At 28.8% G+C, this 21864-nt stretch overlaps 1 protein-coding gene across 1 annotated transcript in view; it reads right to left on the bottom strand.

The window, feature by feature from the left end:
• The window catches only part of LOC142322189 (insulin-like receptor), a 374309-nt gene that overhangs the window by 17931 nt on the left and 334514 nt on the right, over positions 1 to 21864 (bottom strand). The window contains exons 11-18 of the mRNA XM_075360979.1: positions 20279 to 20459; positions 16917 to 17092; positions 12890 to 13060; positions 11308 to 11500; positions 10981 to 11111; positions 9580 to 9765; positions 8631 to 8785; positions 5979 to 6140 (exon numbers count right to left, since the gene is read on the bottom strand). Of these exons, the coding sequence (XP_075217094.1) occupies positions 5979 to 6140; positions 8631 to 8785; positions 9580 to 9765; positions 10981 to 11111; positions 11308 to 11500; positions 12890 to 13060; positions 16917 to 17092; positions 20279 to 20459 (1355 nt within the window). The remainder of the gene's footprint in view (positions 1 to 5978; positions 6141 to 8630; positions 8786 to 9579; positions 9766 to 10980; positions 11112 to 11307; positions 11501 to 12889; positions 13061 to 16916; positions 17093 to 20278; positions 20460 to 21864) is intronic.

Below are 21864 nucleotides of genomic sequence, written 5' to 3'. Positions count from 1 at the left end.
TCTGTTTTGATTAGAATAAATTAACTTCAGAAATTTTTTTTCATACTAACGATGAATACACAATTAAATATCTTTTTCCACAAAGTTGCAACAGTTTACTAAACTCTGTAAAAATTTGACATCTTTCACATTCATCCTTTAGGCTTTATGAGCCTTCAAATATTGATATTTGGCCAAAATAGGTGATATTGAAATTGGCATATCTCAAAAAGAACTAAACAAAAAAATCTGAAATTTTCTCAAAATATACTTCCAATAACTGGTAATTAGAATATAAAATTACATCACTGTGTTTTGAGCAGAAAATACAAAAAGTACAGTAAAAAGACCAAATGACGCAGACAACAAAGTTATTAAAATAAAAAAATAAAAATTGGGAATGTGAGGCTGTTAAAACAGTTAACAGCCTCTGGGACAAATCTTTTGTTTATAATAAATATTTTAAAAAATTGCAAGCAGTTATTTGATACCTCTATATATATATATATATATATATATATATATATATATATATATATATATATATATATATATATATATATATATAGAGGTATAAATAAAGTATATATAAAGGCTTATAGCCTTTTTTCAGAAATAATTTTGAAATCAAACATTATTAGGCTAGCCTATTCAGTTTTTTTTAAATTTATATATATATTTACAGTGTATATATATAATAACATTATATATTTTTTAATATAATATAAGTTCAGGGTCATGCCTGACAATTTAAAAACACATTACAACATGAAAGAAACAAGTTTATCCACAGGAGTACCGCTGGAGCTCATTTGTTCAGTAGTTGTGTTAGTGAGTGGTTGTCACTCACGGTAGTCAAGTCAGGGATAGTGCTTTATTTAATAATACCTGGAGCAAAGGTTTTTGTTTAGAATTGTTTTTTTATTATGTTATTATGTCAACAAAAAAGTACAATGGAGTGTTCTGTTGGTGTTTTTGTTAATGAAGTTTGTCGTAAAAAAAATTACTCTCCATTTTCCAAAGAGGTTTTTCAAGTAAGTCACCTACCTACAAACAAACAAATATTGATCAAGTTGAAAGTTGATCAAAGTACCACTTCAATTTGTCAGTACCATAAAAATAAGTATATAGAAAAATACAACCATATTTTTGGAAAAGTCTGCTGTAATCCTTTACCAGTACAGGAACATAAACAGCCACTAAAAAAAAGTTTAAGAGAGATTCAGCTTGACTATCTTGAAGGGGCAAAGCAATTTGAGGTTATTTGATCCCAGGCAAATCTCTTTACCCTTCATGCTACAAAAAAATATTTACTGCAGCAGAGAATCACTTAAGACATGACAATGACTTTGCTAAGACTGATTCAGTAGGATTTTCAGAGACCCCCTTTAAATGAAATAAACTCATGTTTATTGAAAACTCATGACAGACTCATGTTTGTCATGAATTGGATATTTCCCCAGTCACAAAAATAATAAAGCTAAACAAGACCCGAAAGGTTCCTGCTTTACAAAAAAAAAACTAAAAATTTCAAATGCAGTCAAAAGAAAACTAGAGGAATCATTTGATGAAAAGTTAACTGAAGTTGTACTTCCCTCTACCAGTAACTATGTATGAGTATGGGTATGAATATGTTAAATTAATAAAAAACCTTAAAGAAAAATGTGCCTTAAGTAGTAAAGAAGAAAAAATTAAAATAATTAGTTTACTACCTGAGTCTTGGTCAACGAAAAAAAATTGTGATGAGTTTAATGTAACAGATTATTTGGTACGACTTACAAGGGATCTAGTGAAATCTCAGGGAATTCTTTCTGATTTGGCCAAAAAAAGCAGGCAATCCTTTGACTAAGAAGGTTGTTAATGCTGTGACAGAATTCTGTCAAGAAGATAATATATATAGATATCCAGGAAAGAAAGATTGTGTTTCTATTGGTAATAAAAAGTATAAACAAAAGAGGTTGTTCTTATTAACACTAAATGAGTTATCTGTGCAAGTCAAACAGCAATTTCCTTAGTAGATAATTGGGCGTTCTTCATTCTGTGCTTTGAGGCCTAAGCGGTATGTGTTGCCAGGAGCTGTGTGTACACACAATGTATGCATATTTAAATATCACCAGAATGTGAAACTTATGACTGAAGGCTTGAAAATAAATCTTAACAACAAAAATTTATTGGACTTAATGGCCTGTAGTAATGAAAAAGAAGCTTGCATGTTTGATAAATGCAAACCATGTCCAGAACCTGAGCTATTAAAAGAAATGCTCCAAAATGGACTAAAAGACCTACCAGATAAAATATCATTTAAACAATGGATTAGCACTGATAGAGCTAACTTGATCACTGAAGTTTTACCATTGGAAGAATTTTTTGTAGTTCTGATAGAAAAGCTATTATTCTAAAGAAACACCACTTTATCTTTAAAGTTGAGTCAAAGTACTTAAAAGACCTGAAACATTCAACGGCAAACAAAGAAGACTGCATAGCTCTGGGCAATTTTCACCTTCGACGTTCAAAATGAAATCCAGAGCTACCATTGGAGTAACCCCCAAGTTACCTTGCACCCTTTTGTGTATTGTTACTTAAATGATGATGAAATTTGTCACTGAAGCCTTGATGTTATAAGCAACTGCTTAAGACTATAGTACTAAGCTGTGTACAGTTTTGAAATGTCAAAAAAAATTATTTATTTTAGCAATGGAGCTGGCAGTCCATAAAAACAAAAAAAAAACTTTTTGAATCTTTGATATTACTTCAAAGATTTTGGTCTTGAAGCAGAGTGGAATTTTTTAGCTACATATCATGAAAGGAATGCCTGTGATGGTATTGGAAGGTCTATAAAAAGGGTTGTTTCTATGGCAAGTTTGCGAAGACCATATTCAGACCACATAAACTTCAGCAGAAGAATTGTTTAAATTTTGTTCTGAAGAAATGAAAGGGATTGTCTATGTATTAGTACCTTTAGAAGTAGAATCAAATAAAGCAAAACTGAGTCAAAGATTTAAAACCTATAAAAAGGCTCCAGAAACTAGAACATATCACAAGTTCGTTCCACAAGATCCTAGCACAATACAGTGTTATGAACACTCAAAAAATAACACTTACATTGACTACAGTAGCGTGTGTTTATGATCATAACTGGTGGATTGGTGAAGTTACAAGATGTGAGTTTGGAAAACAGTGACTTGATACATTTCTACCATCCACATGATCCTTAAACATCATTCAAGATTTTAAAAACTGACAGACTGTGGGTACCAGTGACAAAGATTTTGAGGAAGTTATCACCAATGGAATTTACAACTATGACAGGTCAAGGTTACAACATAACCGACAACTTATCTCAAAAAATATCTACGCTCAACACAATGGTTTCTCTTGGACAGCTGCAGTAAAGTTCTTTTTATCATAACTCTCAAGGAAAGACACTTATACTTTATTATTATAGAATATATTAGCCCTACTAAGTAAGTGGATTAGTTTTACTGGGTAGCAGTAGAAGTGTTAAAATTTCAAAATTTTTTGGACTCAATTTGTAGTTAAACACAATAATAAAATCTTATATGTTAATTACCAGCTAATAAAAGTATATTTTGAGAAAATTTCTGATTTTTTTTTGTTCAGTCCTTTCTGAGATATGCCAATTTGAAAATCGGCTATTTTGGCCAAATATCAATATCTGAAGGCTTGTAAAACCTAAAGGATGAATGTGAAAGGTCTCAAATTTTTTTACAGAGTCTAGTAAACTATTGCAACTTTGTGAAAAAAGATATTGAAGTTGTGTTTTCATTGTTTCTAATCTTGTTAATTTATTCTAATCAAAATAGAATTTTCTAATTAAGTTTTAGGCTATTTCCTTAAAGCCTACCAAATTTTTGGTTACAACATTAATTGTAGATAGTTTCATTTAGAATAAGATGACTTGTTTTAAGTTATTATCTTAATAAATAAAAAAGTTATTTAACTTATCGCTAACCCTTGAAAACACCAAAAATGGCAGATTTTCTTAAACAAAATAGCTGCTAGCAGCCCAGGTGTTAATGATAAAATTGTGATAAAAGTTGTTTTGTGCTCTCAGATATAACACACAAACAGAAAACATACAAATAAAAATAATATAAAATATGTCAGCAACAAATTATTTTGTTATTGGTTGATTTCATTTGGACTGAACTCAGTTATTGTTGAGCTATGGCCGATCACGAATGTTGTCTAATTCACAGCACACTAAAGTTGTGCTTCTTTATGCTGAATCAAAAAGTGTTATAGTGATTCAGCAACAATTCTGAATTAATTTTAACACTCAGACTCTAGCAACAAATAATTCTCAATTTATACTATAAATTTGAGGAAGAAGGCAGCATAAAGGAAGAGAAACGACAACGTAAAGCAGCTTCCATTCGTTGGAAAATATTGAAGCACTTCAGAGTTGCCATGCAAGGTAGTTTGGTAAGTCTACATAACAAGCCTCATGAAAAATGGGAATATCTCGTCATACAGTACAAATTATGTTACGCAATGATGTCAAACTGTTTCCATACAAATTGACTGTCCTGCAAAGGTTAACACAACCTAACAAGCAAAAAAAGATTGGAGTTTGCACAGTGGTCAGAAGGGAAAGATTATGTTCTGTTAAAACTTCTGGTTTTCAGACAAGGCCTATTTTCATATTGATGGGACTGTTAACAAACAATGTCTGTTTTTGGGCAATAGTAGCACCACAAATTGTGCATGAAAAACAACATGGGCCTAAAGTTACCATTTGGACAGTTTTATCCGGTCACGGATTGATAGGGCCAGTGTTTTTCAACATTTAATTTTTAACTCTACTTGGATATGTAAGAAATGATTTTCCACCCAAACTGCTTGCAACTGAGTTGCCTACAGATGCTCAATGGCTTATGCAAGATGGTGGAACCCAACACACCGCTTCTGTTGGGTTGGATTTTTTGAATTCAGTTTTTGGTAATCATGTAATTTCAAATCACATCCAGACCGCCACAATCCAAGTTTCTTTTGGCCACCTTTGAGCCTGGATTTAAATCCTTGTGATTTTTCTCATGATGATATTTAAAGAGAAACTTTCCATTAAGACTTCCAAATTTTACAGAAAAGCGTATGTGAACAGTTCAATTGTGTGAAGAGATTCAAGAGCACGTGTGTAGCAGTCATCACAAATATACACACTCGCCTTGAAGAGGTTTTCACGCATAACAGCGGCCATGCTGAACATGTTATGCAGTAAAAGAACTTTCCACAAACTCTGCACTTGGTATGTAAAGCTGTTATCATATAAATTAAAAAAATAAATAAGTAATCCATAATTTAAATATGTCAATTTATTGGGCATCACTCTGTTGTAAAAGAAATGGACATGATAAAAATATTCTGATTAAAAAATAAAAGAGGTTAGTCTTCACACAGGGGAGCTGAGCTGCACAAAAATAATTTCAAATAATTTAAAGAAAGATTTAAGTTATTACAATTAATCTATAAAAGGCAAATTTATATTTCTGGCCAAGCTCCAGTTAAAAAATGTTTATTAATCATGTTTGGTGGGGGTATATTAATACTAAAGTGCAAATTTTTGTATCTTCTTAATAAGGGAGAACGAAACTGACTATCTCTTCAATAACTGACAGAGAAGCCACTTCTACAATGTTACCTAGGAACTGTATAGCAGAAGATGGTAGCAATGGGTAGATAAAACCACTCTTCAAGGTAATATCTATAAATTCAGAATGGCATCCTAATTAAAAATGAATATCCACAAGAAAATTTAAGTAAAAGTTAAAATAATTATCAGGTTATACATTATCAATACAGGTTATACATTATACATTATCAATAAATTTTGCAATTGATAGATAATGAAATATTAATTTTTAATTTCTAGAAAAAAGGAAATTTTCAACAAAACAGCAAGCATTAAAATAAATTTTACACAAGCCCAAATCTTACATGATATATTAAAAAAATGAATTTAAGAAACTATTACTCACTTTAATTTGAAAATACTGGACAGAAGTAAAATCACCATTACCAGCAAGTGACGTTGCATGAACTTTTAGACTGTAATTACCAGGTGTTAAATTTTGCAGAGTGTATGATTTACCTTGTTCAAGGAAGTCACGTCGAGTGATACATTCAATAATAGGTTTAACCTGTAAAATGTCAATAAAAAAGCTACAACAACATAAATTTAAATAATAATAATAATGATGTGAACCATTACACTACAAAAAAATTGATATCTCACTAAGTAATGAAGTAATCAACATTATTAACAATGAAACTAAGCACAACAAGTTTCATATCATAAAATTAAAATTCAGCTTAAAGAGTAAGAAAATATTAAAAACTAGTAATGAATCGTATTTATTATAAATTAAAATTCTGTAATGTACTTTATATTCTGTATTTTGAAACAAAAACTTGGAACAAAAATATATTCTCTCTTTCAAGGCAAATAACCAAGTATGGTAAAGAAATTAGCAAAGTAAAAAAGAGCTTACCTAATAAAAATTATATTCAAAGAGAAAAAATAAAACTAAATAATTGTAAAAATTAAATAAAGACAAATGTTTTAGTAAGTTATATCATTTTAAGGGTAAAAAAAGATATATACTGCGTTTAAATTGTTAGAATTTTTAATGAACAAACCAGGGAGATTATCCCCCACACAGCAGCAGAAACAGACACCACACTACAGATCTATAATAGATGTAAACCATTATGTACTTTTTCTAAAAATGTTAAAATAAATAGATACAGTACAGTAAACTGTACACAGAACAGTTTAAATAAAAGAAACACACACAACTAAAAAGCTGTAAAGATCTGTTATTAAAGAAATAAAACAGAAAAAACAAATTAAGACTAAATACTGTATGGATGTATATGAGCGCTTTACATACAGATTGAAACCTTTTATTAACAGACACTTCCCAATAATGGGCAACTCTACATTAGGCAAATTTACAATTTCCAGTCTCTTGAAATAGTGTTTCTTAAAATAAATTAATCCAATCTATGATCACTCTAAAAAAATGTACTCATAAAGATGGTTAACTACCATTTACAATACTCTCTTTAAATTTACTACCACCACACCAACTGAATTGTCAGATCCTAATCCATCAAACATTAGTGTAACACTAGTATTCAGTACTTCATAAGCAGAGTGATTAAATCAGAAATTATTTTTTTATAATTATTTGAATTGTAAATAATACTGAAAAAGATCCAGCCTGAAGTGTTAAATAACTCCAACTGAACAAAAGATCAGAATTTCAATGATAGTCTGATAACTTTAAAATTTAAATTTATTTCTTTCATCCAAATAATGCAAATGAATATTTACCATAATAACAAACAAGATGTAATGAGATATTAACTAATAGTTAAATGGGTAGAGTTGTGGAGTATTTCCAAATGAACTAATAAAACCATGGGTTAACTTAAATAACCGGACTAAAAGCATCAAAAGATGAGTTCTTCATACTAAATATCTTATATTGACAATTTCGGTTTTCCTTTAAATATCAAAGTTCATTGCTGACATCATCTGGTCACTTAATTTGTTACACTGTTTTAACTAATATTTCACAAAACATTTAAAATGCAAACAGATTGCACCATTCATGAACATCATGATGTTGTTCAACTTTTCTTTAGAAACTAAATTGGCTTCTATTCATTGCCCAATATTCCAGCATGACTATGAACTCAGCAAAAACTAACTTATATTTTACAATTTTCCAACATGAAGTTAAATAACTGAACATCTGAAATAATCAGATGAATTGTAAACACAACTGTTATGTTTAAAATGCACTGACTGAATAACATTAAATTGTAGGGCCAAAAATTATGGATTAAATTCAACAATAAATGTGCTAGTTTTACGGTAATGACACAATATACAGTTTTTACAAAAGCATAACCAGCACACTTGTTTAACACCATCAGTGTAAATCAGTATATTTAATTTCATTTAGCAAATGGGATTAGGAAGTTCTTGCTTGATTTAAAGGCCTTGTAATTTTATAAATTTATACAGTTATTTCTCGTTGACCCAACAATAATTTTGTGTATTATTCTTTTATAAGCACACAACATATTAAACTACAACAGGAAACAACTGGGCTCCACTGTGTGAGGTTCTATGATACAAATAAGAAAAAAAATTATTCTGGAAATTTTTTTTTTAGAAACTATTGAGTGAAACTAAATTCTGTAAAAGAATTACAGAAAAAAACAGTCAGGGGTGTCAGCATGTCACAACTGAAAATATTTGTTAGTTAAATAAACTAGTAAAAGCTGTTTATTTTACAGATGTTACACATTAACATTTATGAACATCTACACTGTTCAAGGACAATTAATTAAATCAAAGAACGTATGAAAATACGTAACTATATTTAACTGCTCTTAAAGATCTGAATGTAAAAGGTAAATATTTTGTTAATCAAACAATACCAAATAATTAAGTAAATTGTGAAAATAAAATAAAAATGTTATTTAAATTACATGGATGAATTATTTAACATTAATCTCATCATTATAAACATTGACTGAGTACTTTTAAATACTTCAAAAAATAGGGCAGTGAGGTAAAACATGTAGCAAAAGTGTGACTAGGTACTACTCACATTTTCTATATCCACAAGACGATATTCAATTTGATAAGTTACAATCAAACCGTTTGGAGATGGAGGTTCATCCCACCATATTTTCACAGCACCTAAAGTGTGATTAGACATTTCAACAACACGATGATTCAATGTAGGTATTGCATCTGCTGGTACTAAAAAAAATAATAAATAAAACAAGAATATTAAAAAAACTTTAAAAAGGTTAAAAAAAGTCAAAATTAATAAAAAATATTAATACTATCTTCCATCAAACCAGACAATATATCATAATTCCTATAAGAAGGTCTGCAGGGTGTGTGGATTGCTCCTATAAACAATCTCTTTAAAGTAACCCCACAGAAAGAAGTCTGGACTAGTCAGATCAGAAAATCTTGGTGGCCACAATCCTTTAGAAATGATTCTTCCACCGAAAAATATCTTGAAGCATCTCCATAGTAGAGCAAGCTGTACTGTCCTGTTGCAACCAGCAGTCATGCTCATACTCTGGATGGAGTTGGATAATTTCTTGGAAGATAGCAGCACACAGTTTTTTGCAAAAACAAGGGTCCTATTATTTATCACATTGAAACTGCACACCATACTTACTTTATTTCATAAAAGTATTATAATACATTAATATAGATTCCAAACAGAGGTCTTCCTGTGGTTTCCCTTGATCCTACCAAGCAAAGAAATTCATTTTCATTAACATACCTACTTTGTTACTATGAAATAACATACCTACTACAACCAAACACTATGTATAAGTATGTTAAGAACTGAATAAAGACAAGAACTTATTTACTGAAAATGACTTTCGTTTAAGGAGGAAGAAAGAAGTTTGTCAAGGATTTTTTAATATCTTAGAATATTATTGTTTTATTTTATTCTAAACTAAGCAACTATAAACTAAGGAAAGCATAACTAATATTATATATATATGTATAATATATTATGCTATGATTACCATGTTGTAGTGTTCTAGCTGTAACTATTGATTTATCACTACAGTTACTTGAAAGTGAAGTATTTTCATTAGGAACTCTTTCTCGACACGCACGTATACTAATTGTGTACTGAGCAAAGTGCTGCAAATTTCTCACTACTAATAGATTTTGGCCCCAAACCACATGTTTGAATGATTTAAACGTTTCTGAAACAGAAAGTAGATGCTTTTCTTAATGCAATAAATTATTTTTACATTTTCATATGCGCTACTTCAAATTCCAACAAGCAAATGGAAGCAAGTAATTGATTAATAAATAGTTTGAAATAACTAATAAACCATAAATAATTGTTTGTTAATTATAACAAACAATTCTATATCAAATTCTACATAGTTTTAATTCAAAGAAAAAAATCTTGATCATTATCATCTGGTGTTCTGCCTGGCAGGAGGTTCCTTAAGTCACCAGTATTTCCATCCATACCTGAAAAGCCTTCCCCTCTGTTCCCCCATAGTTTCCAATCTTCAGCTTATCTATTAACTTCATTCTTCTTCTCCCTTATTTTCTTTCTCCTTTTAAACTAACACTTCCAAAGCAGTTTCTAACATTTTGCTTCCTCTAATTATATGGCCCAACTGATTTCTTTTTCTTTTTTTTACTTCCTACATAAGTGATATTTTTCTTTAATCTATTTAAATTAACATTGAGTTTGATTATGCAAACAATCAAACTTAATTTACTGTTAATTTAAATAACAATTAAATAAGAAAATCTTACAAAAAAAAAGAATATGATGTAAATAAAAACTTAATCTCCATCTACCTTTCTTTCTTCAGGTGTTAATCCTGAATAATTCATCCTCTTTAAAATAAAATTCATAGGTTAATTTGCTCTAGGCCATGATTCAAACTTCGGCTCCCATGTGACATTTTAATAATAAATTTCTTTGTCAAAAATGATTTTTCTTAATCTCCTCGCTTCCTACTCACGAAAACAATATTTCTGCTAAGAAATACAGGTTTTTTTCTTAACTGTACTATAATGCTTTACACAATCAAAAATAAATTTTTTTAATTTATTATCAGACTGGTTTCAGTATGGTGGTTATCCCGCTGATATCAAACACAAAATGCAATGGCAAGATAATTTGCTTGTTAAAACTAGACTTATGCAAACATTTTTTTATTAAAATGTCTGCATGGAGTTACAGTGAAATGTAAAAAAAAGAAAATTGAGTTCATTAAATTAACAAAATCAGTGTCGCTAAAAACTCTATGCTACTTCATCTTTTAACCCAGAACAAAGAGACAGAATTAATTAAAGGAAATAACACTAAGGAAAAAATAATAAACAATAAATTAATAATAACAAGAATAAGATTAGATATTTATATTCTTAAAAAAACTGACGCGATTACCTACCTTTATCATCTTTAATGTTATTTTCTGTATTTGTAACTGTTGTTGCAACTTTACTCTGTTCTGTTTCTGGGTACTCATTATTACCATTAAATAATTTACCATCCTTTTCTATTTCCCTTTTTACTCTAGTCCTAAAAAAAATTATATGAAGGAACAATTTTAATTACATATCACAATCCTCAATTTAAAATATCAAAATATTTCTAAAAACAAAACAAAAAATACACATATATATGTAAAATAAATACTGAAGCCACCAATAATGATGGTAACAATTAGTGTAAACAAATATAATAGTAAAACAACATTTTTGTATTAAAAATCTACCTTTTAACATAAACCAAGTTGTGAAGATTGTTTTCAAAATGTATTTGAAATTGCGCTTCTTTGTCTCTAGCTTCAATATCAGGCGGCTTTTTTCCATCTTTACAGTTACATTCTTCAGTTCTATCTCCATCTTTAACTTCATTAAATTCAGTGTTTGTCATATCAACATGTTTTGTCTCAGTTAAACTCAGTGCTATAATAGTAATAAACACAAAGCCAAATTAGTACACTGACAGATGAATAATATTAAATTTAATTCAAGAACACTTTTTAAAGAATAGCCGAAATAAGAATAATCAGTATAGACAGACAATGAAAATACAACACTTACCTATGATAATTTATTTATGGACAAAGTAAAGATTAAGACAATATGCATAATATATGCTAATTTGATTCACTTTTTGCAAAAGTGATAAATAAGATATAGCAATACAATCAAAAATTACTCCTGGTAGGAAATGAAGTGGAATCACCTTAAAAATTGCACAAATAAAATTCATTGAATACTGTGTTGAAAGTTGTTTTGTGTTGTTTTTGCATCACTACAACATAATTACAAGCTACAAGTACAGTTATTGTAGTATTAAAGAAGAGATGGGTTAAAAATGCAGAAATTTAAAAGAACAGCAAATCCTCTTAATACAATTCTTATATTAGTTTCTATATTAATTTTGTTTCACGTTGCTCAAGAAGTTATGTGATATAAATGAGAATGTGTCAGATCAGTAATCATGCACACAACGCTTCAAATTCGACTTCATATACATACATATTTTTTTGTTTTTTTTTTTTTTAATTTAAATATATTGATTGATAAATAATTATTAACCTCTCTAAAAATTTTTGAATTAAAATGAAAAGTACATAAATTTTATTTCACTAAATAACTTCTGATTTTTTTTATTGTCATTATTGAATTATTATTAATTGTAAAAGTTTTTTTTTTACAATCATAGGTTAATAATTAATTATTAATAAATCAATAAAATAAAATAAGTTAAAAAATATATATGTACTGAAGTTGGATTTGAACTGATGTTTTGCTTTCCCCTTGTAAGATCCAAATAATTCATTAATTAAAATTTTATTTGGCTATAACTCTAGAACCAATGAAAATAAGTATCACTTATGGTATATCATTGAAAAGTTCTCAATAAGGGCTTATTACCGCAATTAAGTCCAAAATCCAAAGTTTTTGGATTTTGGGATTTTTTGGTCAAGTTGATTTTAATAAAAAGGGGAAGTACACAACTAGATGTTACATCAGTCCTAAATCCAAAATTTTAACATTCTACACCTAATCATTTTTGAGTTATGCGAGATACATACATATATACAGATGTCATGCCAAACTAGTCAAAATGGATTCAGGGATGTAAAAATGGATATTTCTGTTGAAATCTGAAAACTGTAATTTTTCACAATACAATACTTCTTTTATTTCATACAAGGAAGTAAAAGTAAGTATGGAATCTTTATTATGTAAAATTTAATATTCATTTTCAATTCATTTTTAGTAACTTTTTTTAAACAATAATAAAAATGATAAACAAATAATGATTAAATTTTTTCAACTTACGTTCTTTGCAGTAATTTCTTTGTTGCAAGAAGTTTTGATCATCTCTCTCCCAAGTTCCTTGAATAATGTAGTGAGTTACGTTGCCATTTGGTTGATTTGGTGGAAACCAACTTATAACTAACTCATGGCTAGAATTTGAGTAAGCCTTTGGTAATATTGGTTTTGTTGGTGCTATAAAGACACAATACAATGAATTTTTTAAAAAGTAAAATACTATAACAAAAATTTATTCTAGGATAATAGGACATTCCCAAATCAATAAAAATTTCATTGGTTGTATATTAAAATATAAATTTCAGATTTTTTTCTTAATATAAGAAACCAGAAATGTCTAATGTAAGAAATAAGGCACTGATATACCAAAAGAAATATTTGCAAAATGTTATATTCCTATACATAATTAGGTGTAGATTAAAATATAAAACCCACTTACCACAATCTTTTAATGTGTCCTAGTGCTTTCGAAAACAAATTCCATCTTCAGGAACTTAAAATTATTTTATTAACTAGAACTTTGTCGTTATGAGTAGAATTGTTATGTAAAGTGTGTAAAATATATAAAGATGGTCATCATGGGTAAAAGTTGCATCAACCTAACGTCCTGTCATAAAGAATGTCTCCACCATTATGGTAAAATGGAAGGGGAACGGTATGGTCAACTAACTCTATAGTTATTGTTTAGTACTTGTTTATATACAAGTACTATTTCAAGTACTGCTTCTGTAGACTAATTGAGTTAAAGAACAGTGGTTCAGTTTTGCTTAAATTAGTACAATCCAAATCTATTTCATGGGTTATTATGTCAATATAGCTGTCAATGAAAATCATTAAAGTGAATTAAAATAAAAGTATATAATCACAATGGCAAAATGCTATCACACCTCATCAGCCAACACAGCAGTATGGTAATGTCTTCTGTTTCCGTTTGGAACATGGGTTTGAATTCCAGTCAAAAGCAATTTGCAGAACACTTATACTAGTTTTCTGAACTACTTTGGTAAATTACACCATTACACAGAAAAAAGCTTTATATAATCGATGATAATTATTTACTAATCTATATTTTATTTTTAAGATATACTAATCATAAATAAGATTACCAGTTATAGAAACAGAAAAATGAAAGATGTTCAGAAATCATTGATCTAAAAATGAAAAATAACAGAATTTAGATATATAAAAGCACAAAAAATTCTAAAAAACAATGATGTTGAGAAACATTTAAGTGGTAAAGGATAAGAACTGTTTATCCAAAATGTAGACAGGAAAATAAAAATAAAATATTCTGCAGAGTGGTTTCAAGTGGAAATAAGGGTGATACAATAAACTTTCTGTAAGAACTAATATTTACTGATGGATGTAAACAAAAAGTTTGAAGAAGAATTAAAAGATTAACATTTTTTTATGATAAAAATCTATGGGCATCTGACAGATTCTATTATAATATAAAGAGAAAGGAGAAGGCCAATGTATAGAAAGTTAGAAATATGGAATAGAATAATACCTTATGATGAGAATAAGATGAAAGCACGATTATGTGTTACTATCTAAATAATACACATGTATTATTGTTAATGTTTTACCACTGCTAATGTTTTATAAATATAAATTTAGATTTTATCTTAAAAATCAGCCTGTTCAATATAAGTCAATATTTTTGTAACTAACTGCAAAGTTAAATTAAATAAATATTTTTTGCAAGGTTAATGTTTTTGTCATATTTTATCAACTGCCATGGCTAATAGCCATTAACAAGTAATTACCAATTACCAACAAGTAATTTACCATAACTCTTCAATTTAGTGATCTACAGGAACTAATTTATTAACAAGATTTTTTCCTTACTTCGTAAACTTCAACTTGAATGCTATTCCATGAGATATTCCAAGATTAGTATTACCATCAGAGAGTAATGGATTGTAGTTTACTATCAAGCACAAAACCAAATGGCTTCTTACGATTAGATTGTTGAAACAAACTTGGGTCCAACAAAAACATTAGAATATCTATGGGAACTTTTTAAATATTGGAATCAATTAACCCATTTAATGTAGACAGCCTAGACAGTACCAATCCAGCTCAAATTGCACCATCCATAGACTAGCTCCCTGCTTCACATTACTTTGTTCCCACCATCTACATTTGACCATCATTCATCCAAAAAATTATAAAAGGAAAATCATATGTACTGTTTGAAAAAATTTACAATCAGAAAGTTATATTTTAATTTTTATAGATTTTAATCTTTTTTTTTTTTTATTAAATTTGCAAAATGTCGACAATCTCAAATTTTATCTTTAAAGTACCATCAATTTTGATATTGTATGTAAATAATTTTTTTTTTAAACATTTCATACTAAAAAAATCTGCTACATGAACATAATTGAAAATATGATTTAATTCATTTTAATTAGATTTTACTCTATACTGAGGTAGAAGAATTTGGGAAGTAGAATTACTAAAGATGGACGAAGCAGGAGTGACATAAAATGCCAAATAGCACGGGGGAAATGAGCTTTCAGTCAGAAATATAATTTGTTTACATCAAAAATTAATTTAAATGTCAGGAAAAGATTTTTGAAAGTATATGTTTGGAGCGTCGCTTCATATGGAAGTGAAACTTGGATGATCAGAGTACCTGAGAAGAAAAAAATTAGAAGCTTTTGAAATGTTGCGGCAAATTGATGAAGAAAGAAGCATTTGAAAAATATAGTTAAAAGAAGAGACAGACTTAAAGGCCACATATTAAGGCATCCTGGAATAGTCTCTTTTATATTAGAGGGTAGGGTAGAAGGAAAAAATTGTATAGGCAGGCAACATTTGGAATATGTAAAACAAATTTTTAGGGATGTGGGATGTAGGGGTTATACCGAAATGAAACGACTAGGCACTAGATAGGGAATCTTGGAGAGCTGCATCAAACCAGTCAAATGACTGAAGACAAAAAAAACTCTATACTAATAATTATTTTCCTTAATTAGAGTTTAGAGAATTCAAAATTTTCATAATAGAATATTACCTTTTGTGCACACATTACTTAAAAATTTGAAAATGAAAAAGATTAAGTTCAGATGAAGTAAGAAATGAATAAAAGAGAATAAATAAAAAATTTGCAGACCAGTTTGCAATGACTTATGTATAGTTATATAAGTTATTGTAATTCCCCATAATGACCTATATTTTTGATACAAATTTATAAAAATTAATTATTCTATTTGAAAATCATTCTACTACTGAATTTATCCTCAGTAAAGAATTTCCTCCAGATCCACAAAATACTCAATTAAACATAGAATCACTACCAAATACAAATGACTGTGCAACATTAGCATTATACATATATATATATATATATCTTTTTATAATCAACTGACAAAAAAATATTTACTTTTGATTAAATAAAGCTTCATAACACAAATTCTTATCAAATTAATAAAATGTTAGATTATATTTATTCAAAATAACTGACATTTTTATTTTTTGTGCAAATTAAACCAGTACCTGCTTTTCAAAATTCTAAAACTCGAATTGTTTTGCTTTTTTATTTATATACACAGCATTTAGATAGTTTAGCCTCTATATAGCGAATATATATTTTTGTATAATTGTAAAGGAAAAATATAGAATATAAAGTGATGAAGAGAGAAAAGTCTGACATTTATGCTAAATGCATGATCCATTTAAGACAAGTAATGATTACAATATTTTATGCCAAATAGATAAACAGTTTGATCCATATGTGCATTTATTTTTTGTCAAAGTCTAATTGATTAAGTTTTTTTTATCTTATTTTTAAGTTGGATAAACAATCTATCTTCAACTGGGATCCACTCAAGTATATAACATATGTGCAACATAAATTATTTTTCTTACATGAATATTACAGAATACAATGACAAAAGATACTTCCATTGCATAACTTAAAACATCACTTTACCTAATTAAAACTCTATTAACAGTACAACTTGATTATAGATAATTTTCTTTCTTTAAACAATAATAATGATGGTCTACACATAATACTCACTATCAGGATCAGTGCGAAAATACTGTATTGGACTCTGTGCACCAGTTTTCTCAGTAGCAATAGTATAAGTTTTTACATAGAAGGCATACTGAGTATATGGCTTTAACCTGGTCAATATGTGCCTAAGTGGCTCATTTTTTGGAGTGTCTTGAAGAGGTACATCATCTACTAGCCACCTAAATTACAACAAAATAAAAAAAAAATTAAATTTAAATTTTATCATTGATATCTAGCAACCATACCTTACTAATGACAGTTAATGGGTTTCTAAGAATACAATTTTCCAAATCATTAACAACAAATATTGGACTTACACAAATCAAAATATATAATGTTTTCAAGACAACAAAATGTTGTAATCAGAAACAAGATATGCTAATTTTTTTTAACTTAAGTATATGCCAAGAATTAAAACTAAAATCAAAATAAATAATATAAAAATGAAATTAGTGTTCCTCTAATTAAAGACCTTGTAATTATAGAAGAGATATTAAGGTCTAGGAGATATAATCAATTTATAATTCTGCTATCCATAATATCAGGTGAACAGTAAAATCATTCGTAACTAGGACTAATTTAGATAAAATTCTGGATATGAGAGAAAAATCACTTTCTCATTAATTCTGCATTCGTAAAAAGTGAAGCTATATTTTAAATTACAAGCTTTCCTTGATTTTTCAGGGGATATTTGATAACACCTACCATAAACTTTTAACAAAAAATCATTTTACAAATGATCACTCCTTTAACCAAAATGTAAACATTTACCAAAATTTTAGAGGTGTCCCCAGTCGACATCTGTTTTAATGATGTGTCTGACCAGACATTACATAGGAACTCATTTATTTACTTAACACCTCTAGATTACAGTGGAATAAAAAGGAACAGTTTTTTTTTTATTTGATTAAGAAGCTGTCAATTATTTTATACTGCTTTTATTTAAATAATTAATCTAGAAATGGAATCGGTGACTGTTTAAAGCTTCAAGGCCATCATCAAAGTAGTGACGGTATGTAGTAGCTTTTGTAAAATTTGCTACAACCTTCTAAAATTTTTAATTATGATATACAAGTTAAATTATCTCAGAAACTACAAGTTTTATGAGAAACTGTAAATGGGGAACCTTCCCTAGATTTTTCCCTACATTAAAAAAACAGTATTACCAATTTTAAAATCTTTACCCTTTTTCCAATATTACTATCAATTTCATTACCACAAATGGAAAGATCATGTTTTTATGGCATTTTTGGGTAGAAAATAATATTTTAAGACATTTTTATTTTTGGGTATTTATTTCTGAATGCAGACATTATGGAGCAACTAGTAGACAATTCTAATATCAAATATGGTGCCATCTGTACTATTTTAAATGAAGAACTATGTATAAGTAAGTGATTATAAAATAATATTTTCTAAGTTCAAAAATTAATTGAAGTGGAAAATAACGTAAAGATAGGATTAAAAGATTTTTACCTAGAACAGTGTGGTTTCAGCTTTATTTTTAGGAAGGAAGAATTGCAGTGTCAGTTATAACAGTTTTCAAAATGGCCACCATTAATAAAAATGCAGGCAGTTATATTCCTGACAACACCATTAACAGCTTTTGAAAATGTGTTGTGATGGATGTTGTACAAAATTTTGACTAAGTTGTTATTTCTTCCACAGAAGCATACCAAAATATGTACAACTGGTCTTTCATATACCACAGAAAGTAATCTACTGGGAAAGGTATGAACTTCTTGCTAATCAAGCAGTAACACCTTGATTAGTAATCCGCCAGTATTGGAAATGATCATTTAAAAATTTGTTTATCTCACCAAAGTTGGCACAGAAGCTCCATTTTGTTGGAAATACATTTTACATTTGCAAATCTAAAGGTAAGTCATCAATAGATGGCAGTATAATGTCCTCCAACAATAGATGGTACCAAGCTCCCATAAGATTTCCCTTCTAGAAAAGCAAAGCCAAAATTTGTTGCTGATGATGGCACACCAGTAGTTTATGAAAAATCTTACTTGATTGTGTTCAGTAAATGGCAATTAATGGGTTTTCTTTGATCAATAATGGTTGTTTTTCAACAGTGCATTCCATTATTGGAGAAATTGGTTTCATCACACCAGATAATACAAGATAAAAAATTAGGATAATTCACAATTTTTTTGCAATCCAACTGTTGAATTCAAACCTTCTTCCTTCTTTCTTCTTCATCAGGCATCATAGTGAAAAACTGCAGGTTTATACACAAGGTAACTACGTTTCTGTAACATACTTGCTATTGAGCCACATACAGGTAGCAATTGTTTCCCTTGCGGAAGATGTAGGGTATGCTTTAAAGAAGATAAAATATTGGTCTCAATATTTTCAGCAACAACTCTGTTCTGGCAGACCCAGACTCTGTTCTGTTCTAAAGCTTTCTGGCAGACTCTGTTCTGAAATAACCCCTTACTTCGCAGACTTCCAACTAATCTTGAAAATAATTTATGGTGAAGTAGATGTCCATCAGGTTAAAGCTGTACATTTGTATTTCTGGGTAATGTTGAATTTCTGTTACTTAAAAAAAAAATAAATTTCCAGTACATCCACTTTTTTGTAATGATCAGACTGCATTATTAAAATAAACATTATACAAACACATGATAAAATACAAATAGAGTATTGCATACTAAAGTTTAACTTTTTCACAACAATTCACTAATGAATAAGGATGACACATTAACCATCAATGAGTTTACAGCTAAATTCAAGAAATTTTTTAACAATGGAAAAACCAGCTGTTAATAATTTGGCAATAAAATTGCATTTATTGTTTTTGCAAGTTTGCAATTGACAGCCCACAGCTCCCTTAGCTGACAATTATCAGCTGCATTTAGAAAAAAATACCCAGTAATAAAAATGACTTCAAATGGAAACTTCATTTTTATTGCATTTTTGGGTAAAAAATTAGTAGTATTTTTACTTTTTACACAAAAATGCAATAAAAATGAGGTTTCCATTTGAAATAATGAAGTTGGCTGCCATATTGGAAAAAGGACGAAGATTTCAAAAATGGTAATACTGTCTTTTTAATGTAGGGAAAATCTAAGGAAGGTTCCCTGTTTAAAATTTCTCATGAAACTTATTTGTACTTTCTGAGATCCCAATGGTGGTCATCTTGAGTTAATCACTTATACATTTATAACCAACTAGAATGGAAATATGATGAACCCTTAATGCCAATTTTGAAAAATTGTAAAAGATTTGGCATTCATTTCAAACCATATATTCTGTTCAAACAATGTATGTTTCCTTTGTTATATAACAAAGACCAACCTATATTTTACGTACATCTTTCATATGAATTAAAAGTACATAGTCATACACACCCGTCTTTACCACAAGCGTCTCGCCCATCATAAAGCGTTACATTCTGATAAGGTGCCTCGATATAAAATAACACATAACTTAACAGAGTACGTGAGTCATAATGTTCAAATTGATTCCATTCTATAAGAGCACCACACGAATGTTTTTTTGTCACTCTTGCTTCTAATTCTGAAATGGTACCTGAAAAAAAGTTTTAAAATAAGAATAATTTTACCAATAACAATCAAACATCATAAATGCATTTACCAAACATTAAAATAATTTTTTCACATTCTAGAGAGATTTAACAGAGCAAGTTCAGAAGTAATGCGAAATAATGTGAAGTGATAATGAAATACATGAAGCTTACATTAGTTACTTTTAGTGTTAAGCTTACATTAGTTTCATATTATTATTATTTTAATCCTTGGAACAGCGAATCAATTCAATAAATCACAGTACTATGAGGTGATTTTTTCCAACCCAAATCACCAATCGTTATGAGTGCAGAACAATATAAGATATTGATCTATTTTATGGCTTTTCCACTGCTGTGTTATTGCTAAAACAGTATTTATTCCAATTTGTATAAGTCTTCTGCAAACATGGTGAATGTGACTATACCTGAGCAGTTTCATCATGATTTTTGAGATTCACCATTTCATATTGACAGTGTAATGTAACAGAAAAATTAACTAGTTAATGGTATATGAATGGTCGTAAGTACTTACTTAAGAAAAAAAATTGGGTATATCTGTTGGAATGGCTAAAATCCCTTAAAATATATGAAAAATATATACATTTTTCTCAGCAGAAAAGTGCTTGGCTGCATGAAAAATGCAGACTAGAAAAAAGTAAATTTTTCTAACATGAAAAGACAGCAGTTCAAGAATTAAACCAGAAAAAGTAACTGGTTCAAAAATTTCTTCAAATTACAAGCAGGCAATATTGAAAATAGTTCAGCCTACATAATCATACAGGTAAGAAAGTTTCAGTGTTAAAGTAACAAAATACATGATTGGTGGACTTCCAAAAACCCATCAACCACATGTGTAATTCCTCTAGATAACAGAAATATTGGAAACAACATCTAAGATAAGACTAATAAGCTAAATATTCTTCAAGAAATAAAATGTTCTTCAACTTATTATATACTTAATATTTATGTGCCTTCATTGATAATGAAATAATACCACATGATATTAACAAGGCAGCACCATGGCATGTACAGCCAGACATTCAATGAATCTCCAAACAGTTTTTAGTGATAAAATCATTCCACCAAATACCTGGTTTCCTTATTCATTAAAATTTAGGCCGTAGATGTTTACTTTAGCTACAAAAACAACATTCTTTACAAAAAATCTCAAATATTGGTTTTTCATGCACTATCACCAATTTCATCAGGAATATTACACATGAAGAAACGGTGAAAGAAATAATTTTTTTTATTCTGATTGTTAAGTAAAAATATATTATTTAGATTACATCAACACAAAATAAATTATAAATATAAAAATAAATGTGTTTAAAGCCCAAATTAATTATTTAAATAACACATGGCATAAGATTTAAGATAAGCAACATAAAAATTTACTACAAAATA

Source organism: Lycorma delicatula, chromosome 3 (assembly GCF_047948215.1).
Source record: "Lycorma delicatula isolate Av1 chromosome 3, ASM4794821v1, whole genome shotgun sequence".
In the NCBI taxonomy this organism is placed as follows: domain Eukaryota; kingdom Metazoa; phylum Arthropoda; class Insecta; order Hemiptera; family Fulgoridae; genus Lycorma; species Lycorma delicatula.
The sequence above is the reverse complement of the archived record's forward strand: the minus strand, read 5'-3'. Positions and strand labels throughout refer to the sequence as shown.